Source organism: Anastrepha ludens, chromosome 4 (assembly GCF_028408465.1).
Source record: "Anastrepha ludens isolate Willacy chromosome 4, idAnaLude1.1, whole genome shotgun sequence".
NCBI lineage: Eukaryota > Metazoa > Arthropoda > Insecta > Diptera > Tephritidae > Anastrepha > Anastrepha ludens.
The window spans coordinates 29,089,049-29,109,102 of NC_071500.1; the positions used below are offsets into that span (position 1 = coordinate 29,089,049).

At 38.4% G+C, this 20,054-nt stretch overlaps 1 protein-coding gene across 1 annotated transcript in view; it reads left to right on the top strand.

Annotated features, from left to right (window-relative positions):
• The window catches only part of LOC128861391 (neuropeptides capa receptor), a 151,063-nt gene that overhangs the window by 5,371 nt on the left and 125,638 nt on the right, over positions 1-20,054 (top strand). Inside the window, exon 2 of the mRNA XM_054099510.1 lies at positions 2,344-3,279. Within this exon, the coding sequence (XP_053955485.1) occupies positions 2,584-3,279 (696 nt within the window). The 5' untranslated portion in view covers positions 2,344-2,583. The remainder of the gene's footprint in view (positions 1-2,343; positions 3,280-20,054) is intronic.

The following is a 20,054-nucleotide window of genomic DNA, read 5'->3' on the forward strand; positions in this document are numbered from 1 at the left end:
TTAGAATGGCAGAAAGTTGAGAAGCAGTGGTATTTTATTTATCCAATTAACTGATTTTCCAATAAGGAGAAAGAAACGCACAATCGACTAATAATGGTCATATTTTCAGAGGTAAAAAAATATATAAAAGAAAAAAAACGGATACATAAAAAATTCAACCCACATGAAAAATTGATGTCGCAGGATATGAAACGGAAATGCGAATTTGTATTAGCAAGAGAAAACGCTGCGGGCGGTTAAGAATTAAATAATATTACTTTTAATGATGCGTACGTGAGCTGCCACTTATGCTTTGCGCCCAATTACACAGTAAAGTAATAATGAAAATGACTTTATTGTTTTTCAAAATTTTCTCCTTGGCAGTCAAAAAATTTCTGCATTCGCTTGAATTAATTTTCAAAAATTTTTTGCTACTCAGAAGGGAATACCCCTAAAACAAGCTGTTTAAAGGCATCAACAGCTTATTCAGCCGCTGAAAAACGTTCATCTCGCATTCGGTCTTTGGTGTTCAATTTGCTTTGAGGTGCTTTGAGTGCCTCGAACACCTTTTTTTTATTAAACTCTTCTTTGCTCACCCATAGCGTCGATTGCTGTTTTATTTCCTACTCAGGGCTCCAGGATTCGTCACCAGTTACGATGTCATAGAAGTGTTTTGAATCACCGCGGTTGAATTTCTTCAACATTTCCGTACACCAATCGGCAAGTGCCCTATTTTGGGCAATTGTCAAATTATGCGGTATCCAACGAAAACAAATTTTCTTCACGTCCAAATGTTTATGCAATATTGAATGTATGCTGGTTACACTAATGCCCAAGGATGTCTCTATCTCGCGTTATGGAACATGACGATCTTGCTTATCAATGGACGCACAGCTGCGACTGTTTCTGGCATAACAATCATTTTTGCACGGCCTTGAAAGTCGAAATTCACCTGCAAGGATCGACGCCACTTGTTTTAGCTGCGTTTCACATTGGCTAGATGTGATGCTTCAATGTTAAAAGTCTTGGAGCTCGGCCAAAAACCCAAAACGGGTGTAAGCGCCACATACAATATATACATACTCTATTTCCCTTCCGACTATAAGCCCTTTATCAAGCATATACAACTTCGATCATTATTCAACCAGCATCAGAAAAAGCATGTCAAAATATTGAAATCAGAACTGCTACGGGATGTCTCCCGATATCCCCCTGGGCTCACCTCCCAGGCACGTCAGGAGGCATCTCTTCAATTACACTAGCGAGATGTAGGACAAAATACAAACCAGCTACTGGGCCGGACAGTATACAGATAAATACTAAACGAAATTCATCGGGAGACCCATACCCCCTTCCTAAGCTGTCGACTCCTGAATGCTGTAATTGCAGTCACCTATTGCAGACGAAGAGCTTCAGCTGGCTCACGAGATTCGCGAAACTTTGGCCCAATTGTGTTCTGGATGTTAAACTCGTACTTAACTAGAATCGACCCCGACATACCCAATATATGTCCAGTATGTGAAGGCGCACTTCACAAAACTAACGGCCTATTCACATGCCCTATCAAACTCACCTAACACCACTCTCCCTTTGGATCCAACCTGTCGAAACAGCACGTTTTCTGGGTCTACCGTTAGATGAGTTATACGAAGACGACCGGTGACTACATCGCACTGACAGGGCTTAGAAAGTTGTTACAACAACAACACAAAATTTTAACTTAATGTTACTGAACTTCAACTTTACTGGCATCTACTTTACAACATCTAAGGAAACTTTTCGAAAGCAAACAGCACCATGACTGGAACTCTGCTAATGACTGGTACCAACAAGTAACCCATACAAAAACCCATAAACAGACTTTATAAAGAAGAAAAAAAAATAAGTTTACTCGATTTGCCGTCATAAATTTCGGATGACTTCATCTTGGGTAAGCAAAAACTACACACGGACTTATCAGGACCAACACCAACCCAACCATATGCATCCTCCTTTTTCGCCCAACACAAAGATAAGACAAATCTTGAGCAACTCAAAACCAATGGTCCACCTATTTTCCCCAACTTCCGGTTCAATATCTTTAATAAGCAAATTCCTTAGTATTTAAAAATCAACCTATACCATAGAATTTAATATAAAAAAGTCCACTATACACGCACTTTAAGTGAAAGGTTTCGATGCTATTGTTTTTTATTATAATTGGCTTATAAGATTTGCTCTTTTTTTATAAATAAAAAGTAAGTTTTGATAGACAATCGGAATGAGTTCCGTATTTTAAACTATCGGTTGGAGTAAAAAAGTTTGAAATAATGGAGTTCTCATAATATTATTATGTATTATTAATTTATTATAATACACGGATAGAGGTACTAAAGCAAAAAAAACTGTTTAAAGTCAGCCAACAATACATTTTTGGAAACAATATAAAAAAATAATGAGACAAGAGGTGCAACAATAGAACGCAAAGAAGAGTTAAGTGAAAAACCTTGTGAAATAAATTTCATTTTAATACTCACAGCGAAAAATAATAACCAAAATAAAATAGTGAAAATGAAAGACATAGGAAAAATTGTCAAGCAACTGAAAACCTAAAAATCGGCCGAAATGAATCTGTTTGCCCCAGTCGATACAAATTTAACCACCGATCTCCCCACCATCCATGTAAATGGAAGCAACTTTGCCCTCTCTAGTAATTTAATCAACGAACATCTCAACAACAGCAGTCTATTTACAGGCGGCGCTTTTTTGGGTAAACCCATTGTAAATAGTACAGATGCTGGCTTCTTCGACAACTACACATACATCAGCAATACCGATGAAAATACCTTCAACGAACTGATCAACAATTTCACCACCATCGCATATGACTTCGGCAAACAACTGCTAACCACATTCATCGATGCAAATACTAACAGTGCACCCGCCGCCAACACAACACACATCCCACCGTCACCAGTGTCTTCAGCGACTGGGCAAAATGCTGGTGATATATTTAGGGGTAACATAGAATGGCTGTTTAATGCCACAAATTCATCGTCACTGGATATAAATGAAGGTGAGCGTAGAGTTGGCAGTGATGTGATTAATGTGGCTTTAGTGAATGTAAAAAACACCAGTACCAGTACAAATGCTGATAACTGGGTGCCCAACACACAAAAAATATTTAATAATTTTGATGAAGCAGATGATGACGAATTTGGACCATGCCATCCAGAAAATCCGAATTTCAATTGCAGCCAGACTGATTTTGTGAAATTTTTGCTTGGACCGCAAACATTGCCGCTTTTTAAGGTGTTGCTGGTAAGTAGAAATTATTTTGATTATTGAGTAAAGATATAAGTACATACATGCCTATTTACATATGAATGGGTGCAAGTTGTGCAAGTAAAATCGCGAGATTTTATGAAAATTTTTTGCATCTCTTTCTGGGAATTTTAGTTTGATATTTTATCTGTACGTTGGGAAATTTTATCGGTACTGCGATTAAAATATGAAACGTCTGCTACTCTGTGTCTAATAACACTACGTATATCGTAATTTATTTAAAAGAGAACTGCTTGTATATTTATGGAATTCTTCTTTTTCACTTTGAAATAAACGAAAATACCGAAATAGTATCGTTTGGTTTGTTTTTCCCTTCTCTCCTCATGCATTTGTAAGCAAAAATGCAAATTTTGAAGTTGGGAACATCAATTAGAACTTCAACCACTTGCTTGAAGCGTGCATAAATTGTTTAAAGGACTTCCACTTGATTTCCTTTCCGCTTGTAGGTATGCAACAAGTTGAGTTTTTGTTTACCGTCGCATCTCTCAAATGTCTTATGAAATGCGTGAGAAAAATAAAATCAAGCAAAACTAAACATATTAATTGAAAATTTTTCGAAAATAAATTTCATGATAAACAGCAATAAATAAGGCACTTCTGCATTTTTGTTTATCATCATTATCATCATCGTCATAGCATCCCAGTTCGGGGTGAACCATTGCTTCCGTTACAATTCGCCTCCAAGTCACTCGGTCATCAGCCCAGATATGCCCATAGCTCCAAAGTCGCCTTCGATATCATCTCTCCATCGTTTTCGCCACCGACCTCCTCTTCTGTCGCCTTGTGGATTTGTTTCGCAGATCTTTTTTAGAGTGCTATCGTTGCTCATTCGTAAGATGTGACCGTACCATCCAATCCGTTGCTCTTTGACGTACCTGATTACATTTTCTACCTGATAAATGGGTTTAATTCGTCGTAGTACCGAATGCAGTAAGTACCGTCTTCAAGTCGTACAGGTCCATATATTTTTCTGAAAATCTTTCATTCAAAACAATTTAACTAATCGATTTTAGAACAAAGACTTCGAACCCGTATGTGAGTGTAAGCCTTATGACAGTTTTGTAAATCGTGGTTTGTGATTCCTGCAAAGTAATTTCGACTTCATCAACTTTGTATGTGCGAAGTAAGACGTATTTGCGCTTGTATCCTGGCAGTTCTGTTTATACAACTTTTTGAATATGCCATTAGCCCACTTGAATAGTGCACTGATTGTTCTAATTCCATTCCTCAACATTCTCTCGAATTTCTTATCTCGATCTAATAACCATGGCATTTAGTCAACATTCTTCAATTTTCGCATTTCCTTTACACTTTCTGGATTCAAAACGTTCTGCTGCAGTATTGGAAAACATAGTAATACCGTTGTCAATTTTGCCATGCTGGTCCGCTCGTTCGTGCGTACGATAACTCGAGCAAAAACCTGCGCACCTAAAGCCCTCACCTTATTTGAAATGGTGTTTTTTGGGTGTTTCTTTAAAAGCTTGTAAAACGAAAACGAAAAAAGGTTTTTTTTATTTTTGATTTGAGTATTTTATTTGCTGATCCATTATTAAAAAATAAAATTTTTTTTAAGCGTACGAGGTTCGTTCAAAAAGTTGTCAGCCTTCAAAAAATGGTCTTGAAAAAAAAGTTAGGTCGCTGGCGACACGAATTCCCGGACTCGCAGGTGTCTGAAATCAAAAAGACAAAAAGGATGTTGTTCAGTATGAATGTCGTATCGTGTGAACTTCGATCTTTAAAAGAAAAAAAATTCACAAAATGGCGGACGTTCAAAGATGTGAAACCGTTTTCTGACCCGAAAGGTCAGAAAAAACCACTAAAATATCTTTTTTTCAAATGATCGTAGTTCCCACGATAACAACATCAATTCTAAGTCATTTAAATTTTATTTTTTCACAATCAGTTCAGTAGAACCGGCTATATCTGTGATCATTGTCCATGTGAAGACCATTTCAAAAAGTTGGAAGGAATCTCGCATGACTAAACAATGGAATAAAAAATAAAATACTCAAAAAACATGAAAAAAAATAAACAACCATTTTTCCTCTCTGTTTTACACGCTTTCAAAGAAACATCCAAAACACCCCATTTCAAATGAGGCGAGGGCCCAAAGACGCCGCGTTTTATATTGTGCAATTTTTATCTCATTCCCGAGGAGAAACCTTACTCCATTCTGGGTGAAGGAGAAAACGACAGCCGCTGATAGAGGAAGACTGCAGTTGGTATTAGGTGAACAAATGAAAATGAGATGTTGTAAGATGGATGGATGGCGTATAAGTATGGATGGCGATAATATATATGGAACAAAAATGAAATGCCTTACAACCTCTTCTTTCAACAGTCACATCTCATACAGCCCAATCACAAAATACAATTCTTGGTTCACAAGTAAATAGACTATTTTCATACGCATACACTAACAGTTAACTAAAGAAAATTTTTTACAAGTTTAAACCAATAAACTACTTTGTTTACAAGCCATTTCGTATCGACTTGCCATAGTATTTTCGGCAATGGAAAAAATCAAGTATCGTGGGGTGATTGAATTTTTATTTTTGTATTTTTGGAAGGTTTAAACGCAACGGAAATTTTTAAAGGAATGTTGAAAGTATTTTAGGACTTTTCGCCATTAATTAGTACAGTAGAAAGTTGGGTTGCTGATTTGAAGTGTGGTCGCAAAAGCCTTGCAGATGATCCACGCCAATGATGTCCACCAACAGCAACAGCATCAGAAATTTAGTAGAAGCCCTAGGCATCTCGTTGGGTAGTGCCAGCAATATTTCGACTGAAGTATTGGGTTTCAGAAAACTATGTGCGCACTGGGTGCCACATTCGCCAACAGTGGAACAAAACCACATTCGAATGTGACTCACAACATTCCTCAGCAACATCTAGAGCGTTTACGAAAGGATGAAGTCAATTCATCACTATACATAGATGAGACTTGGGTCTATGCTAAATCAAAACAGGAGGCTAAGAATGGTGGGAATCTGGTTCTTCGGCTCCGAAATGACTTCATGTCCAGAAAACTAAGAAGGTGTTAGCGTCAGTTTTCTGTGATATGAAAGGAATTTGTTTGTGGATTACTTGCAAAATGGTAAACTAATAATTTTAGCGCTGCACTACTTTCAGTTTGTATAATAATTTTATTGTTATGTAAACCTTTATAAAATCAAATAAAAAAAGTAAAAAAAAAATAATTTCGGAATATTATTGTAACCTTTTAGACTAACTGAAGGGAAAAGTTTAGAGCATCCACCGTTTTCACCAGATTTGGACCCTAGCGGCTTCCATCTGCTTCTAGCCCGAAGGAAATGAATGCCTTGAAAGCATTTTCCATCAAGTAATGAGGTCATAAGAGCTGTGGAAGCGTATTGTGCACCACTTCCAAATTCTCACTTCAGGGATGGATTTCATAACTTCACATCTCGTTTTATCAAGTGTATTCATGCTCAGGGAGACTATATTATACTATTGAGTGTATTTCAAACCATAAAATTGTGTTTTTCTTATCGAACCGCAAAACTTATTCAACAACCTAGTAAGTTTATATGCACTCCCACTGAAAACTATCAATGATATGTAATTGATATGCAGTGAATAATTCATAAAATTTTATTTTCATTCATAAAATCGTCTGCAACCTTTTTAACACATTGAGTCACCAATTTGTAATTTTACCCTTTTCAACAATTAACTCTGAAGGGCAGTTCACAAGTTGTTGCACACTCAAGCTAAAATCAATTGCTGTGCTTGCAGGTGAGAAGTTTACAGACAGCAAATAGTTTTCGCAGACATTTGATTAAGATAAACGCTATTTATTACGTTTGTATGCAGGTATAGAGTTTTAAATTAAAAATGAAAACATAATAAAAATATAAAACAAAAATTGCTTTATTACTTTATTGAAAAATGAAATAGTTGTACTCAACCTGATGGCTGAAAATGATTGGATGTGCACAAAAACCAGTTTGCTAAAAATGTAATATAGAGGATTTGGATCTCTTCGTGAATAAAGTTTTTATATAATATTTATTATTTCTCAATAAACTAACTCATAAGGCAGATAAATTTTACCTACTTAAAAGTATAGGGTCGGGCACACGAAGAGTAACCAATTAAAAAGGCAGGCCATAAACTTAGTTTGAAAAATTACTTTTATTCAATTCAAAGTAAAAAATTTGTAAAAACAAGTGCAAAATTAAGAATTAATTTACTTGTGCTCGATATGACCAACTTTTGCCTTGAATATGCCCTTCAGACGGACCAGAAAAGAACCGCAAGCTGCCCGAATGTAACGTGCAGGTATTTCGGTCCACTCGCGGACAATGACTTTTTTCAGCACCTCGAGACTGTTGAATCTTTTAGATCGGACCTTACACTGCAAAATTTCCTAAATAGAATAATCGATCGGATTTGCGTCTGGTGAATTTGAGAGCCATTGTGTGGTCGTTATGAAGTTCGGAACGGTATTTTTACCCATTCTTGGTTCACTCGAACTTTGTGAGACGGTGCCGAGTACTGTTGAAACGTCCCTGGTCTCCCACCGAAATGTTTGGTTGCCCACGGCTTCAAAGCAACCTCCAGAATACTTTCCCGATAATATTTCGTATTTACCTTGACGCGAGGCTCGACGAAAACGATTGGAGAGCGCCCATCTACGGTTACAGCGGCCCAAATCATTACCTGTGGCGGGTGCTGCCTCCAGGTGACCAATCGATGACTTAAATTCTCGTATGAATGGTCGGTCAAATAAACCTTATAGTTTTTGGTGTTTACGAATTGCTCAATATGAAAAATTTTCTCCTCAGAAAACACAATGTTCGGGCATTGACCGCTTTCGGCCAAGCGAATCAACTCCTTCGCTCGCTCAAGTCTGACTTGTTGCTGCTTTGGTGTGAGATCATGCGCCTTTTGGATCTTGTAAGGCTTGACTTTGAGATAATTTTTCAGTATGCGGCGGATGCTACTGTCAGATATTTTCAGTTCTTTCGCCATTTGATTGGTACTTCGTCGGGGATTTCGCTCAAGTAACTTCCTCACTTTTTGAACCATTTCTCGTGACGTTGCAATCTTTTGATGACCACCTGCATGACGTTTCTCTATGCTACCAGTAACATTGTAACGAGTAATTGAGCGATGAATAAAAGCTTTATTTACTTTAAGGTGCTCGACCTCACGAACAATCGCTGGTTGTGATTTTCCAGCCAAATATAAAGCAATCACACCATTACATTTGAAATCCATTACTGATTTTCTTTTCTCGCGCATACTCCGCAAAATGTTTTCGCGCGCTTGTGCAGAATACTCTGGACTATCATTAGCCAACTAACAGACAGTTGATGTCCGCGCATCAGCTGCGCGATCGGTCTGAAGTTAGTTACACTTTGAATGCCGGACTCTGTATATTGAACTATCTTGAAAGCTACCAGTGCAAGGGAAGGAATCCGAAAACTTTCTTAAAAATTTTATTTTATCCCGTTTGCAAGTTAAATTTAGTTGCAAAGACTTTCTTGAATAGTCCTTGTTTGCTTTTAGCGCGCAATTTTCATACTAGAAATATAATAATCGCCTGGAAAGTTTCAGTTCAAACATTAGTATCCTTATCTGTCCGTTTTCAAAGGCATGGAAGAAAGTTTGGGGTTGGCGCGCGCACAACAGACGCCTACGATACCACCTAAAGCAACTTACACTGCGTTGAAAAGCAAATATTTACCTATTTATTTTCTCTGATATACTTTATTCAATTTCCCTACAACGGTTTGTTAGTATGCAAGCACATATATCTGTATTTGTAGGTATGTACATATGGTACATAAGCAGTTTAGTTTACCTAAGCAATTGTTAGCCGGCGAAACGTACGGTTAACTGTCGCAGGTAGGTGACACTTACAGTAATTAATTCAGTATACCAACTGCTGCATGTATGTATGTATACTCGTATGTATGTATGTACTACACATTGACTTAATTACTAAAAAGTGAAATAAATATTTGCATAAATGCTACGGAAACCGATGTCCACACCTTTTCCTTTTAAGAACCAATTTAGGTGAGATGTAAATGGAAAGGCTTATTAACTGCGTTGGTGTATGCATGAAAGTGTCTATGCATGTACCAATTTACTATATTTCACATTATAACCCTAATAAAACAGGCCGAAGAGGTCTCAACACTTCTACATTCAACCGGAATATTTCGTAATTCACGTGCAAGCAACTGAAAGGCAGCAATTTATGCCCGTTTCTGGAGATTGGGTACTTTCATTTGCCTACAGATAAAGCATTCACAATTTTCTTTTCATTCATAAAATCGTCTGCAACCTTTTTAACACATTGAGTCACAAATTTGTAGTTTTACCTTTTTCAACAATTAACTCTGAAGGGCAGTTCACAAGTTGCTTCACATTGAAGCTAAAATCAATTGTTGTGCTTGCAGGCGAGAAGTTTACATACAGAAAATAGTTTTCGCAGACATTTGATAGTGTTAAGATAAACGCTATTTATTACTTTTGTATGCAGGTACGAGTATAAATTTTTAAATTAAAAATGAAAACATAATAAAACCATAAAACAAAAATTGCTTTATTATTTTATTGAAAAATTAAATAGTTGTATGCCACTTGATGGCTGAAAATGATTGGATGTGCTTAAAAACTAGTTTACTAAAATATAATATAAAGAATTTGGATCTCTTCACGATAACTCTCGACACTAAAGCATTTGCGTTCACTCGATAACCTAAAACTCTGATCTTTATTACCTGCATTATGTCTAAGTCGTTGTTAAGCTCATACAGCTTATCTTCAAACTCTCAACAGCCGCTGTTGTCGCCATGCAAGCTGCTGTGACATGCAATAGGCCAGGTGGCTTATAAAGTGCATTTTTGTTTATAGACAGTAGAATTTACTCCTCAGATGCCTACACAACCTTTTGGAAGAGAAATTCCCTAGAACTTCAAAGTTCACAAAAAGTGCTTAAAGTGGTTGCCAAAAGAACAAAAGTCTCTTCGACTTTAAAATTATAGCTGCTGACAGTGCAGTGTGCGCCAAGACTCGAGCACGCCGACTATTTATTTCATGACCGAAATTGCTTTTCAAGGAGAGGTGTGCAAATAACTGCGAAACCTGCAATGGACTGTGAGAGTGTCCGTGAGCATTCTCAATTAACCCTTAGGAACGGTTATGACTTTCGCAAGCCTCTTTTAATTGTACTCCTCTAGTAAGGATTTCGCTTGGGGCCAGCCAACCTTCCTTAGCTTTAGCTCTGGTGTGTTGTCCCATAGCTAAGAATGCTGTAGCCTCTCTTGCCAATGTTTCCACTACTTCCCAGTTATGCTCCAGTATCCTGATGCATCCTCCAAATTCAGTTTCTCGATACATTCAAGTACTGGTAGGGACTAAAACTTACAGGATGATAGAGCCTTGAGTATCACCTGACTGTCGCCTGATTGAATGGTAATTCGCTCATTCTGGAGATTCCTGCCGACATTGATATCTGCCCGTAAACAGATAGCAAACATCGCCGCTTGGAAGATGACTGGAAAACTACCCGTCGGCACAGAAAGCTGGATATATTCCAGCGTCTTTGCCTTCTGGTGTCTTCAAACCATCTGTATATTAGTGCAGGATACACTTCTGGAGTTTCCTTTCACATGTGTGTGTACTCCTGTTTATCGTTCAGTTCAATTCTGAATTTCTTCTCAAATTTAAGTGCTACAGCTCAAAAAATCCTTACCAGCTTCAGGCTAAACAAGTCACACTGTAAGGAGTCATCCTGTCAGAAACGTCGTACGGTATGAATGGATCTATTGGTAAGTCCTTCCAATTATTGACGAAGCTGTTGGTATTAGCCAACGTTATTTTAAACAGCTGGCTGACTCTTTTTTGTATTAACGAAAGACTTGACTTAATGTGCCAGAAATGCTTGACACATCTGTTCGAAGGTAGTCTTACTAGATCTGTAGCTTCATTGGAATAAACTCACTGGCCCTCACATAAAACGATAGATATAATAAAATACGCAAAATCAAGATTATTAATTACACGGCACCCACTCATGGACTGGGTAGAGAAGACTTAAATGCCACTTCGAAGAAAATACTAATCACAAAAAAGCGTTTATGGAATGTCATTTTAGAGCAAACATTAGAGCAGATTTGCAAGCAAATGAGATCAATAATAGCTGGACTGTGCATTCCGCTCACATTACTCAAAATAAAGTGCAAATTTGGGTTACGTCGGTTGCTAATGAGTCACTCGGGAATTAGTGAAATTCCAAATGCTACAAATTCTGCTCTGTGAACATTGCCTATTTAGCATTGATTTAGGAAATACATTAACTTACTTGGAAGTAAAAATCGTCTTTACTAGTAAAATTAACTGAGATTACTGAGTCTATTCTCATTAAAAAAACGCAATTTAATACATGGGCTGGAAAGTCCCGGGCTTTCCTAATCAACGTGATTTGCATCAAAAATAACGCAATCATTCCAGAGCAGTTCCAATATTTCAATACCACTTTTTTAGAACGATGTATCTTTTGCCTCAGTTTCAACGATAACTTCTACATACGAGTGAAATTTCTTATCGGCGAGCATTTGTTTTAGGCTGCAAGCCAGTAGCCGCTGAGAGCCAAATCTGGCGAACACGATGGATGTGGGAGCATTTCGAGGTTCAATTAATGTAGTTTTGCCACCATTTTGAATCATCAACACCTTCTTGTTTTTGGTGAATAATAAGCAAACGGACACCCACTTTGTACAGAGCATTACTCACGCAATTTTCCTTTTCGCTTCTATAAAACGATTTTGTGGATTGCTTTGATGTTTTTGATTTTTTCTGGCATTACCACCTCATTTGGACGTCTACTGCGTTGTGCATCATCGCGTCTCTAAGACCTGTCTACGTTTGAAGCCAGGAAACCATCGTTTTATTGCTGTTTTCGATGGAGCGGAGTCCCCCATTACACGTTTCAAGCCTTTGCTTCGCTTGAACGGTATTTTTCCCATCAAGAAGCAGTGCAATATTAAAGCACGAATATCTTTTTGATTCATTGTTTTGAGAATAAAAAAAGTGGCGCCACTCTTAGCACTACAACTCACGAAGTAATGAATAGAGTATCATGAAATGTTCGCAGCCGTCTTTCTTAGGTTATTACTAACTGGAAAACAGGTGAATGTAAAAAACTAGTGCCATCCATGTGTTAGGCCCGGGACTTTTCAGCCCATGTGTTATATGTATCCGAATTTCTGCTAAACATCTCTAATTTGGGGCCAGTGTGCACTTATTAACTTAGGAAATTTATTGTTTTTCTTGTCTTGTTTTTTGTAATGGAACAACTGAACCGCACCTTCTTTGTAAACTTTTCTGTGAACTCAACCAGAAAGCGAATTTATTTTCAATATTTGAAGTTTGAGGCGAAGGTGCGAATTTCGTTTTGTGACCAAAGGCTACCTTTTTTTGTCTGCTTGTTGAAAGAAAATGAATTTCCATAAGCTAATTCATAGCATTTTGCCTCTTAAGGGGAAGAATATAGTTGTCATTGCTAAAAAGTAGAAAAACAATTTTTTTGTTTTTTTGCGTGATGGGTAGTGAAGAACTTAAGTGGTCGTACCGAAAGAAAATTGAAGGATTGGTTAGTTTGTTTGGAATGGTTTGTTTGTTAAGGTAAATTTAAAATGAATTTATGTCTCTACATTTACCCAATTTCTTTCTTTCATATAAAATTCTAGCGCTTTCTTTTTTTTTGGAATAAAATTTACACAATCAAAGAAATCAATATTGACTGTAGGTACATCATAATTATCAAAAAAAGAGTTAGAAGGAACCTCAGTTTTCTTTAGTTTATTCTATTCTTGTTTATTTAATTATTATTTGAATTATTTAATTAATATTTGAATACTACTTTTATATATTCGGTGCATCGATTATTTTAATTTTTTTGAGCGCAGTGGAATAGTGAGATTGTGTGTGCGAGGGCACTTTATGTTAGTGATGACGATTAGTGAGGGTTCTAAAAATTTCTCAAATTTTAACTTATATGAAATTTTAGGAACACAAACTAGTCATGCTCCAAAAGTCGTTGGAAGTAAACCAGTTTGGTACTAGCAAGTCTTTCTAAACGTTTAATTATACCACACTGTCTCGTCCTCGATATCAATACTTGTAGTAACGTCAGTTGCCAGATCTAATCACAACATTTCACAATTCTAAAAGAATTTTTCAAAATTTCGCGCCAGATGGCCGCCCTGTATTCAACCGCCCTCATGTTTCTCTTCATTACGTTTTGTTGTGCAGATCAGATCACACGTGCTTTTTTTTATTACTCAAGTGATAATTAAAACTTTATTAAATTTTTCATAAAAAATTGTTTGTGGAAAAGAAAATGGATGCTTCACAAGCAATTTTAGATGATGCTCTGCGTAGAATTGCGCAATTAGAGAGAGACGTGGAAAGTCGTAGAAACGATTTCCATGAAAAGCGTCGAAGCCATCAAACGAAGCGGCAAAATCGGCGTTCCGTTATTCGAGACTACAGTTCAAGCAGTCGCTATACGATGCAGCAGGCAAGCCGAGATTCTCGGTATAGAGGCTATGTACGTAGGCGTTATTCATCATCATCCTCTAGCACGGATACTACCCGTTCTTCACGTTCAAGAAGTGGCGAAAAGTCTATTAGAAATTCTGAGCATAATGACGGTGAGCGTATCGCGAGACGAACGACACGTCAAGAAACTAATCCCGGCGAGCGTCACCCGCGAGGTACGACACGGGAGTCAGGCAACTCACCTGACAATATTAATAAAAGCTCAAATTTACCGAACGAGTCACCAAGCGGCGCAGGCGTACAGCACGGATACTCGGGTACATCGCCAATGTCTCCAGGCCCAGAAGAAGGGTTCCCTGATTCTATGTTAGCGTACATTGGGCCAAACATTACAGCACTTAGTCAAGGGTTAAAAATAGGTCAACCAATTGCTGATAATTGGCTGGCGCTTGCAAGATCAGGACTGTCAAAAGAAGACGTTGATGAACTTTTAGGAAAATATCCAATACCAGAGAACTGTCCTGGTTTGGGCGGTCCAGCATTGAATCCGGAACTGAAATTAACCTTGGCAGCTCAGGCTATCAAAAAAGATAGCTATCAATTAGCGCTTCAAAATCAACTGGGGGCAGCATTGAGTGCTTTGGGTCAAGCATTTTCGAAAACATTGAAACAAAACCCAGAAGACGAAACAAGCAAAGCCATCAATGCAGCTCTTGGAGACACTGGCAGAATTTTAACGGATTTACATTATAAATTATCCACAACCAGACGCTCCTTTATCTTACCTGGCCTAAATTTGCTATCAAAAAACGTTGCAGCAGAGGGTCCAGTTGACACGCTACTATTTGGCGAATCGTTTACTGAACGAGTCAAGACAGCGTCAACGTTAGAGAAGGCAGGCAAAGATATGCTAAGACCGGCTTCAGGTAGCACAAAATCAGTAGTTCCGAAAGCAGTGTCGGGGTATACTCAGAAGCAATATTTAAACTCGAAACCCCCTGTCAAGAAGTACAACCAGAAGAAGAGTTACCAGACAGGGGGCAATTTGCCTCGGAACAAACTAAGTTACCATCGGGACAGCAAACACCGCAGCAATCACCGGCGCTAGATAAGGTAAGCAATACGGCAGGACGACTTAGATTTTTTATAAACCAATGGAGGCAACTCACCTCAGACGAGGCGATACTCCAAGTCATAGCTGGATATAAAATTCCATTCTCCTCACCAGTAAAACAAGAACAGGCACCCAAAGTACCTGATGTTAAGAGTGAGGAAATTTCTGACTATGAAGCAGAAATTAAACGTCTTCTTAAAAAAAAAGGCAATAAGTGAGTGTATTCCAAGTGAAGGCCAATTTGTTTCACCGTATTTTTTAATTGCAAAACCAAACGGGGGAAAAAGGTTTATTTTAAACTTGAAAAAGCTGAATGAATTTATGGTTGCTCCTCATTTTAAGCTTGAGGACTGGAAAACGGTAACACAGATAGTATCAAGAAATGCCTTTTTAGCTTCAGTCGACCTTGAAGATGCATATTTTCTGATACCGATTCATAAAGATTTCCGTAAATTTTTGAGATTTATTTTCGCAGGGCGACTGTTCGAATTCAATTGTTTGCCATTTGGCTTATCAGTGGCTCCTTATATATTTACCATGGTGATGAAGCCAGTCGTCAAAGAATTACGATCGAGAGGTTGGCAGTCAGTAGTGTATCTCGATGATATGCTGCTGTTAGGTAATTCAGAGGTGCACTGTAGGGACAACATTGCAGAGACGACATCACTCTTGCAGTGGTTAGGTTTCAAAATAAATTGGCAAAAATCTCAATTGACACCGTCCCCAACCTGCAAATTTTTAGGCTTTATAGTAAATACAGGCAACTTTTGTATAAGTCTTCCACTGGAAAAGCGTGAGAAAATCAAAAAGGCAGCGGAAAAATTAAAAATGATGCCTAAGGTGAAAATTCAATTTCTGGCCCAGTTTGTAGGTTATCTTGTTGCAGCTTGTCCTGCAGTTCAGTATGGAATGCTTTATACCAAACAGATGGAGAGACAAAAATTTTTGGCGCTCAGAAAAAGCGGTGGAGATTACCACCATGAGGTGCATATTGATTCGTATATACAAGTAGACCTAGATTGGTGGATAAAGAGTATTGATACAGCTTATAATCCTATCAGAGAAGGAAAGTTTGCCTTAGAAATTTTCTCCGATGCGTCGCTTTCTGGCTGGGGAATCGCGTGCGGTGGAAAACGTTCACATGGTTGGTGGAATGGCAGGGAAAAAGAAAGCCACATTAACCTGCTTGAGTTAAGGGCTGCCTTCTACGGGTTAAAATGTTTCGCAAAGGAGAGCCGGTCCGCTGAAATATTACTCAGAGTAGACAATTCAACAGCGATAAGTTATATAAATAAGATGGGTAGTATACAATACCCAAAGCTCTCGGCACTTAGTAAGGAAATCTGGCAGTGGTGTGAAGAAAGAAGGCTGTGGATCCAAGCAACGTACATAAAGTCATCGCAAAATGTTGAGGCAGATGAAGAGTCGCGCATAAAGTCAGATGAAACAGAATGGGAGCTTGCGGATTATGCCTTTAATGAAATTGTATTGAGGTTGGGTCAGCCAAGGGTCGATTTATTCGCAACTAATGTTAACACCAAATGTTCAAATTTTTTTTCATGGTTTCCAGACCCGGAGGCTTCCAAGATAGATGCCTTTACAGTAGATTGGGCTAATCTTGAATTTTATGCGTTTCCTCCGTTTGCGCTAATTCTACGAGTCATTAGAAAAATAATTACCGACAAAGCTGAGGGTATCTTGGTAGTACCAAATTGGCCATCACGACCGTGGTTTCCACTTTTCAATGAGTTGCTTATAAAAGAGCCAATCTGCTTTGAAAGAAAGATTAATCTTCTACGTTCTCCTTTCAGGGAATACCATCCCTCGTGGAAATCACTAAACCTAATTGCAGGCAGATTATCAGGGAAGCTTTTATCAAAAAACAAGCACCAATAGAGTCTTTATCATATATTTTAGCATCGCTGTCTGAAGGCACTCTGAAGCAATACAATAAACCAATACTAGCATGGTATGAATTTTGTCAAGTTAAAAACGTTTCCCCTTTTGACCCAACCGTGGCGGCTGTGTTGGAATTTTTATCACCGCTTGCAACAGGGGAGAATAAATATGGAACTCTTAATAGCTATAGATCGGCTATCTCATTATTGTCAACGTGGGATATTGGCAAAGATCCTACAATAAAAAGGTTTTTCAAAGGGGTATCAGTGCTCAAACCGCAACGTCCCAAATACAATCAGACTTGGGATCCTAATATTGTTTTAAAGCGCTTAACAAGTATGGGACTAAATGAGGAGTTGGACCTTGAAAATCTATCAAAGAAGCTGGCTATCTTGTTCGCATTAGTGACAGCACAAAGAGTTCAAACCTTATCAAAAATAAAAATTTCCAATATAAATGTTAAAACTGGTTTATTAGAGATAAAGATTCCAGATAGAATTAAAACCTCGTCGGTTGGCGGCATGCAACCTAATTTAGTCATTCCGTCGTTCACAGAAAATGAGAAAATATGCCCGGTAAGGACTCTGCAAACATACCTAGGAAAAACTAAGAGCTTGAGAAGTCATGGTGAAGATAGCCTGTTCATAACGTTAAAGGACTCGGAGACTTTTGCCCGTTTTTATCAGCGACCAATAGTGGAGGAAGCTAACTTTGCATTTTCCATTGTTAATGTAAAAATGAATAACTAGTTTGGAGTTTAATAAAAAAAAAAAAAAAAGCTAAGACAAATCGCTAGTGTTTGTAAATAACTACAAGTATTGATATCGAGGACGAGACAGTGTGGTATAATTGTACGATCAAACGAACTTACCTGAGTGAAGTTCGATCGTAATTATACTAGCTGCCTCGTCCGAAGATATCAAACCCTCCCGCCCTAAAATTCGTAACGAGGAAATGTTACTCCTTTGTAATTTTAGTAAGCCCCTGGTCGATTTGTCGTAAATTGTAAAATTAATGAAGAGAAACATGAGGGCGGTTGAATACAGGGCGGCCATCTGGCGCGAAATTTTGAAAAATTCATTTAGAATTGTGAAATGTTGTGATTAGATCTGGCAACTGACGTTACTACAAGTATTGATATCTTCGGACGAGACAGCTAGTATAATTACGATCGAACTTCACTCAGGTAAGTTCGTTTGATCGTACAATTTATCATCCCTACAAAACTCAAAAAAAATATTGTATTATTTAATGTCTTGAAAATTTTCAGAAAAATTTTCTACAGTTTTTCTGTAGGTGGCAATGAGGCTTGACGAGTCTCACTTGTGCAAAAACTATCACGGAATCAAATATCTACTCAGACAACCTAGTGGCAATCAGGGTCTTGGGATCGATGGTGGAGCACTTGAAATTAGTCGTGAAATACCTGACTTCACTTTCGAACGCATTTGAATTCTTTGATAAAAGGTTCATTGGTGTATCTGGGCGCAGCGACGTTGGGGGAAACTGTGAGGTAGATGAGCTGACTAGACAGAGGAACTGTGAGGTAGTTTCCCTCCGAAAGGAGAGTATTGGGATCTTCTTGACTACGTGCGACCTCCTCTTGGAAGGGTGGGCTTCGCGTTGATTGAACAAGCGCCCTGCAAGTGCACAAACTTGCAAGGTTGAGGCATGTAGATAGGTAGCGTTCGAAGGATCTTCAAAGTTTAACAAAGTCTCTGCACTCCAGTTTCGTTGGTGCATGGTATGCTTATTGTGAGAGTTGGCATTACTTCGAGTCCTTTTTGCGTCAGCTGTATGTAGAATTGGGTAGAATCACCTTCTCCTTAGCTTCCCAGTTCTCGCGGGTCTAAGATTGATGAATTTCATCAGCAGCATGAAGCGGCCATCCCGTCATATCCGTAACTCAGTCATCTTTCACTTGCCACAAATGACCAAGGCACAAATGACTTCTCCTTTTAGATCTTTAAATATTTCTTAGTTTCTCTTCAATGGTTTCACAAAGGATGAATATGATTTCTTCGTCGAAGTTTGCCTTCACTATGGTCAACCATTTAACCAATTTAAGCCCCATGTGCTCCGTAGTAGTAAAACTGTTGATCCCTCCATTTGTATCATCAAATACCCAGCAACCACCATGGCTTACCAACGGTAACTATTAGGTTGAGGAATAAGTTCGTAGAGCTTTTACCGAATACTTTTATTTAACCAAAAAAATGAATAATTATATCAATAAGTTAATCTATTATGTATTCGCCGTTACTGTTTATGACCATCCTCGACGAATTTGTTGAAATCGCCTGGTCTGGTGTCAAAGAAGTTGTTGAACCAGCTTTTAAGGACTTCTTTGTTATCGCAGGTAACGCCCTTCATATGGTTTGACAGGAATTGGTCGGTGCAAGGTCCGAAGCATACGGTGTATGCTGAATGACTTCCCATTTGAGCTCTTGGAGTGCCGCTTTGATGACTTGTGCAACGTGGGGCCTGGCGTTGTCGAGAAGGAGTATGGTTTGATCATGTCGATCAAGTCCTTTCAGTCGAATGTCCTCATTCACGCGGGCAATGTAGAGTTCCTCTTTGACCGTGGCATTCTTTTCGAACTTTTCCGTCGCACACCATGCCCTCCCAGTCCAACCAAATATATAACATGACCTTCTTTGGATGAAGATCCGGCTTGACTCTCAGCTTTGGCCTTTCTTCTGGAGCCACCCACTGATGTATAGGCCCCATTTCTTATCTCCCGTGACGATTCGATACGAAAAGCGGTGTTTATGACCACGTGTTGGTTGATGACGGGCGAGGCGCTGAGAAGTACATAGTTTGAAGACGACTTTCTTTGTTTTTTTTTTTTTGAGGTCGTGAGGCTAAATTTTTCGGTAAATGCCATTGAATGAGGGTGATTGGGAGTCGTTTTATGATAGCAGTTCATTCCGCATTCATTTCCTCCAATTCACGACTGGTTTGGCTAGCATTCTCCTTCAAAAGTGATTTGAGACGTGCCATCGACGTCGAAGCTCCCATTTTTGAATTTTGCAAACCATTTCCGTGCTGTGGACTCGGCTATGACACTTTTCCATACGCGTCGCAAATATCCTGGGCTGGTTCGGCAGCTTTTAGACTTCGATGAAAAGCAAAGAAGAACAGGTGTCGAAAATGTTGATTTTTGCCTCCTTTGAAATGGAATACCATTCTA